Consider the following 6,948-nt stretch of genomic DNA (forward strand, 5'->3'; position numbering starts at 1 on the left):
CCGTGCCGAGCCGTGCCGAGCCGTGGCGTGTCCGCCGTGTCGTGGAGTGCGCCAGCCGAGACGCCAGCCCAGCAGTGCGAATGGCGAAACGAGAGTGATTCCCCTGCACCCCCTCCCCTTTCCCCCTCTCCCCTTCTCTCCCCCTCTCTCGTCTCCTCTCTCTCAGCCCCTCCATCTCTCTCTCACTCGCAGTCGAGGGAATTCCTCCCTTATCTCCCCCTTTTCACTGCGCCCTGCACTCTGCACTGGATGTTTCGGAGACCCTTCACAGGACTATCCTCACCTCGTCACACCAACCTTTCCGGTAAGACATCGAGTTTGACTGACTATTGTCCGACAACTCACCCAGAGCTGCCCGCAGCTGCCGCAGAGCAGCCCCTCGTCACTGCAGATCCGCAGTGATTGGTCCATTGGAAAAACAAAGGTGCCAAGTCGTGCCTTTCCAGAGGTGCTAAAGAAATTTTCAGTTTAATGCCTCTGTAAATTCACCAAACTAAAATTGAGTGACTGTGGCAGTTGACCTTTGTAAAGGCACTAAACCTAGAGCCTGTTAAAGGTGGGACTTGGCACCACCTTTGTTTTTCCAGCGTCAGCGCGACGCAAACCGCACTCTGCAGGTGGCGCTGCTGAGCCGTACTGAACTTTTCACAAAAAGCGCGATTTATCCAGATGAGTCCGGTGGCGTCCGGTGGTCCCCACCCACACCTCTCTTGCTCGCGCATATCAGAGTTTCTCTCTCGTGGCGCCACAGCTGGCAGCCTACACCCGCGTGCTCCGCGTGCAGAGACGCCCTCAGGCGGTGCAGTGACGTGAGGGGCTGGCGGATGGGTCATCGGCAGGAAGTGCGGCGGCAGGGGAAAAGTGGTGAGAAAGTGAAAAAGTTACAAGAAGTCTCATGCTGTCACCGTCATTAGCCGGCCGTGAGTCACTGAACGAGGCACCGAACACCGAACAGGTCACTGAACCCGACCGGGCCTCATCACTACAAGTTGGTCTCGTATCTGCCCCTGTCTTTGTTCCACACACATATCAGGGGGGCACGCGGTCGGGAAAGAGCCCTGCATCGAGCGAGCTACGCGAGCTAGACTACTTGTTCGACATGTGGGAGGGGGGTCGGGGTAGGCATTTGGCTCGCATAGCTCGCCCTTTGCTCTAGTATACGAGTGCAGTATACGTCGTTGTGTCGAGGGGGGGCTAACGTCAGCCCCCCCCCCCCCTGTCATATCCCGTCGTTACTATGCGCGAGTTTCCCTGGGCGCCGCACATGAATATTGTGAGTCACGCCCTTTTGTGCGGCGCAGGCGAGCGGAGGTACGCGTCGTCGGGCGGCGGCCTGTCCGGGCCCTGTCCCTTGGTCCCTTACGCCCGCCTGTCGCCGCGCCTGGAGGTGCCCAGCGGAGGTCCGACTGGGACGGAGCTGTCCGTCAACGACCCCCAGAGCAGCGCCAGCGCCAGCGCGGCCTCCTCGAGGGCTATTGAGGCCGTGCAGCCAGGGTCATTACCGGGCCGCACCGCACCGCCCGGCGGGCCTCACAGCAGGCCGTGGAGCGCCTCGGGCGACATCCAGTGTCTAGCGCTCACGTGCCACGCTCAGCGCAGCGTGGCTCACTCAGGCGTTAAAATAGGATTTTTCGGCGTTTTCAAGGTTTAAAAAAAAAAAGGTGTTCGAACAAGTCCTGGCAAGAGAAGCGTCCAAAATTTTTCAAGAACGCTAAAATATTCCCTTTTCAAAAATCATTAAGTTGTCATGTGCTTGCAACGACCACTACCCCCCCCCCCCCCCTGCCCCCTTCTTCCCCGCCCTGCTAGTTCACGCTCACGTCAGCGTGAGCCGTGCACGCTGTACTGCGTCGGGCGTGAGCGCGAGGTCTTAGCTGACAGAGAGTATAGCTCTTCATCAACGTCACCGTCTTTACGCCCGTATGGAGGAAGCACGCACGGCGCACTCGCAGCGGTGTATGTGGTACCGCACCATGCCCCATCCTCCGTGTCGACGACGACGGAACGTCGGGCGCGAGTCGCGCGTTTGCTCAGCTGCAGGCGGCGGGGCGGGGCGGGGCAAGGAGGGCGCGGGGCAAGGCGGGGAAGGCGCAAATGGGAGTCATCTGCCTAGGCCGCGTAGTGAAAAGCAAAGCGGCAGGCCACTTACACTGTGGGGGAAAGCTCCCCCGCCTTGCAGAGGGACAAGCGCGGGGGACTGGGGAGCCGGCGGGGGGATTTAACAAAGTGCTAGTAAGTGCCTCTAGTTCGACCTGTTGCAGAGCACCGGCTGAAGGGGCGCGGGCGCGGGAAGCTGCTCTCGGGCATCACCCGAAAAAGGAAAAGGGGGAGGGGGAGGGGGTACCAACACAATGAACAGGAAAAAATAGATATGTCCTATGTCCTGTCGAAATTATGTGTTAGTGAAGGCTTCGAGGTTTGTGAAATTGGAACACGCTGCTGTAACCTCAAAGTATGTTCTTAACGTGATCGGGACCGAGAGGACTTCATGATGAAGGATTTTAGATGCTCTTAAACGACAAATTCTTTCTTCCATCCTACTACGCTAGTGTGCCTATGTGGAGGCGCCTGTAAGGTAGGCCGCCTGCACACACGGGTGTGTCACGGGCCTGCCTATGTGGAGGCGCCCGTGAGGTAGGCCGCCTGCACACACGGGTGTGTCAAGGCGCCCGTGAGGTAGGCCGCCTGCACACACGGGTGTGTCACGGGCCTGCCTATGTGGAGGCGCCCGTGAGGTAGGCCGCCTGCACACACGGGTGTGTCACGGGCCTGCCTATGTGGAGGCGCCCGTGAGGTAGGCCTCCTGCACACACGGGTGCGTCACGGGCCTGCCTGCTAACAGGCGGCGTGCAAAGAGAGCTCATTTCTCATTTATTCGCAAAATACAAGGCTTTTCTTTTCTTTAAAAAAATTAGAAATAAAGGCAAACTTATTTTATTTTTACAAAGTAGTAAGCGCGATAAGTTCAAAACAAACCACTGGTTTTGGGCAGAGCCAGGCTCGGCCTCCTCGAACCCGTTTTTGTCTCACCTCACCTTCCCTTTCACTGGGTGGACTGACAAGTTGGGCGGTGCGGTGGGAGGGGCGGGGTGCTTTAGGGCGTCGATGACGTCTGTCGTCCCGTTCCAAAGTCTCATTTTTCCCCCTTTTCCTTTTACACGAAACCGGAAAGAACGAAAGAAGTTAAAAAAGAAGACTTTTACCGATAAAAAGTTTTCCATGCGCGTTGCTGTTGCCGCTGCAGCCCGCGTTGCTATAACTCGGCCCGGATGTCTGGGCGCGGGACCAGGTCAGCTCCAGCGGGCCAGACACCGGCGCCGTCGGTCCGCCGCGGCCTGGTCGAGTGAGAAATGTTGCCTTTGGTCCGGGCGCGCTCCTATCGCGGTGGTGATGCAACCAACTGATAACGGGCCACCAGCAAACAGAGGGTGTCCTGCTGCCATCGGCCGCCGGATCAACACCGCCACTGCCTCTCTCGTAGCAACAGAATTATTTCTGTCAAAAGTACAAGTGTTGAGTACAGCTGGGACGTAAGGACTTAGAGTCAGGATGAGTGTGTCTAGATGACTGACCGTATTGGCACAACAAGTTCTTTTTTGTACACCAAGTCAGCACGGGCTCGGTACCAGCTTACACTCACTACAACAAATACTTTTAATAACGAAGTCGTGTTGTTTGTCCCGGTAATATTTTTTCCGGAAATATTTTGTGGCGGTCTGGTCTTGGCTGCGGCTGCCAGAGTGTGACGCCGTCCCGCCTCGCTCCTCTGCCCCGCGCCCCGCGGACTGATCCTCGGGCTGGCGTGGCGTGGCGTGGCGTGGCGTGGCGTGGCTTGGCGTGGCGTGCCGAGCCGGCGTTGAGTGAAAGTAAACGGTGTCGCTGCCTGGTGGCGCCACGGAGCCGGCCGGCCCGGGCGTCGAGCCAGATACATTACTTCATACTCCATCATAAGAGCGGGGAAGCAGGTGAGGGGAGGGTATGATAACACCGACCATGATCGAGAGGGGTAGCACGGCATTTCAAGTGCATTCACGGCGGAAAGTAAGAAAATGTTCTGCCAAGTTCGGCCAAGCCGAACGCTGTTCAAGAGCAAGGCCAAAGGCCAAAGCCCAAATTCGAGCCCGACGATGCGGTGACTTTCGAGTTGAGGGAGAGGCTTGGAAGGGGGTTGCTGGTGACCATGACCATAAGTCGCTGAATCGGGGTTGAGTTTGGGCAGGGACTTTAGCTTCCGCGTTCAGCTTGAGTTAACTTGATATAACGAACAGAAAAGAACAAACTCACTGATTATGATGGTTCCGTAATAGCTCTGATTGGTCCAGGTCCAGGTCTAGGTCCAGCTCATCACTGTGCCTCTACGAGCTTCCAGGTATGAAAAACTGTCCGATCAGTTTTCACCTCCGCCCCATATCGAGAGGTTGAAACTGCTAAACCACAGAGACAACTTCTCATTCCGTCTTGGCAGAAATAGAAAGAGAAGTGAGTTCGTTCCTTTTTTTGACTTCCCTTTTTAATGGTCTGAGCCTGAGCGACGTTTTCAAAACTAAATTTTGAAGACTTATTTCTTAAGGACGAAACAATTTTTTTTTTTTTTCGGGGCGGTCGTCAACCGGACTACTTTGGACTAGGTCTGCAAATCCCTGGTTCTTGTCAGGGGGTCGCTCGGGGGGTCGTCGTCTAGATTTCAGCGTTATGATTCGTTTACGAAGTGATTTGTGTTTCCGTTGTTGCAGACTATGCTGCTGCCCACTCTCGGCCGGTCGGTGCGCTGGCTGCCCCTGGAGGCCGTCCTGTTCTTCGGCTTCCTTGTGGCTCTCCTGTGCCTTCAGGGCGTGCCCGTGGCGGCGGGGCCCTCGCTGGACACCAAGGAGCCGCCACCGGAGCAAGCTATCGACGGTAAGTAGAAATTACAGCAAATACAGTGTTTTAGAGCAACGTTTTATGTGTCCAAACGGCAATGTTGGCCATAAATTTTCGACATAAAGGGCTTGAGGGGGGAATGGAGGAGGGGGAGACTTCAGCAGCGACGCGGGAAGCAAACAGGGAAGTCCGCCATTTCCCAAGTCCCGATCCCTTCAAGGGGCGGAACTCCGCGTCCTTGCTATTTCGTCGTCGACGCCCCGGTGACCATAGCTCCAAGTAGGACACGCGCCGCGACCCCGACGCCTCGCCCCCCACGGCCGCGCCGCCGCCGGCCATGCTCTGCTTGTCGTGCGCCGTTCGGATGTTGTGGTCACATCCAACGAGGCTCCGCTACTGGCCCGGCCCCGGCGCGGGTCGGCGGGTCCCCTCTTGGTCCCCTCGCCGTCACCGGCGCGACCAGCGCGCGCGGATGGTACGCGCCATTCATTGTGACGCAACTCTGTGGCCGGGCCGCGCGCTTTACGATGTGAAAGTACCGCACGGCACGCCGCGGCACGGCTCGCCGGGTTATGAGTGTGCGAGTCGAGCCGACGCGCGATGAGCTGCTGGAGGGGGGACGCATTGTTATGGAGCATATCACCAAGTGCGCGAGCCAGCCGGGGTAAACGGAGAAAAGAACGAGTGCGAGAGAGACGATGTGAGAATAAGAAAGAAGGGGAGGAGAATGGGGGGAAAAGGCGAAATAATGTGTTTCCATTACGGGTGTTGGCTGGGCCCGGGCGGGCGTGGCATGCACAGCGCACGCGCGCTGACGGCTTTTGTTGTGGTTGTGCAATGAGCAGATGGGAGGAAGGGGCCCATCCTAGGTCCCACCAGAGCCATACCGCAATATTTCCAGAACAATAAGAGTAGAGGATGGGGAGGAGCTAGGAAAAACGGGAGGAACACCGCACGAATGTGAACCACGAGTGCGGCGTTACGTTATACCGGCGCATTTTTCGACTGTTACAGGTGCAGTCGCAGGGAAGCCCCACGCTGACAAGGGGAACGCAAGCGTCAACGCCAACGGCGGATCGCGCTTCTTCGACGATCTACGTAAGTAGTTGACACGGTATAGATTCGAATCGGCAGCAGCAGCATCAGTCCGAATGCAGCAATCATGGTTAAAATCCACGGAGGGCTTGAGTGCATCCAGTGCGTCGAAGTCTCCGCGGTGGCGGCGGCCGCCCCACCCGCCCGCCAGTGTGGGGACCAGGATGGACGGGCAGACCTACGGACACGGGTGCCTTCTTCGCCTCCTGCCCCGCCCCCGCCCCCCCGCGGGCGGCCCCAGCCGACCTTGGCGTATGACCTCATGCGCCGTGACTGTGTGTCTGTGTGCGTGCGCACGCGCGCGTGTGTGTGTTGTATTGTTACTAAGCTCTTGTTGCTGTTTGCCACTCACTTCACTTTCTCCTCCGCTCCGCGCCCCGCCCTGGCAGCTGCACCGCTTCAGAGCGTCCGTCCTCCTCCCTCTCCTCTTCCTCCTGCTCTTCCTCCTCTTCGTCCTCTTCCCCCTTCTCCCCCTCGTCCTCCTCGTCGCCCTCGCCCTCACTGTCGTTGTCGTCCTCCTCTACCCCACTTCCACCTCCTGGCTTTTCAGTAAGTCCACGGTAGGATAACCGACAGACAGATGAACAACGCAGCCATCGTGACGACGCAAAGCCCCTCCTCCTTGCCCCCCCCCTTCTCGCCCGTCAAACATTGCAGGCTGGTCAGCCGTGGGGCGGCTCCGCCGGCGTCAGCCTACCGCTACCGTAACGATTATGCGAGTCTGGACGGTGACTATTGATATTGGTATGACGGGGCGGGGCGGGGCCGGGCGACACTACTTCCGGACAGCAGTTAACAAGGTCCTGACGGTCCTGACTGCTGGTGACTTCTGGTGACCAAACAATTTGTGACCGCTGTCCGCGGCTCTGCGGTGGAGCGGCCGCGGGTGGTCAGTCCGTTGTGGTGGGTCAGTGCACGCCTTTGGCGGGGCGGCCAGCCGCGGCCAGCGCGGGGTGCGTTTGGCCAGGTGTTGCGTGAGGGGGCACGGCGGGG

At 58.3% G+C, this 6,948-nt stretch overlaps 1 protein-coding gene across 2 annotated transcripts in view; it reads left to right on the forward strand.

Annotated features, from left to right (window-relative positions):
* The first annotated feature begins 6 nt into the window (after positions 1-6).
* Positions 7-6,948, forward strand: part of LOC113209586 (serine proteinase stubble) — a 21,871-nt gene continuing 14,929 nt past the window's right edge. For both annotated transcript variants that reach the window (XM_052267269.1, XM_052267268.1), the window contains exons 1-3: positions 7-304; positions 4,734-4,896; positions 5,875-5,958. In XM_052267269.1, coding sequence (XP_052123229.1) covers positions 4,737-4,896; positions 5,875-5,958 — 244 coding nt within the window. In that variant the 5' untranslated portion in view covers positions 7-304; positions 4,734-4,736. The remainder of the gene's footprint in view (positions 305-4,733; positions 4,897-5,874; positions 5,959-6,948) is intronic.

The sequence above is a fragment of the Frankliniella occidentalis genome, unplaced genomic scaffold (genome assembly GCF_000697945.3).
Source record: "Frankliniella occidentalis isolate FOCC.00 unplaced genomic scaffold, Focc_3.1 Scaffold49, whole genome shotgun sequence".
NCBI classification, from domain to species: Eukaryota; Metazoa; Arthropoda; class Insecta; order Thysanoptera; family Thripidae; genus Frankliniella; species Frankliniella occidentalis.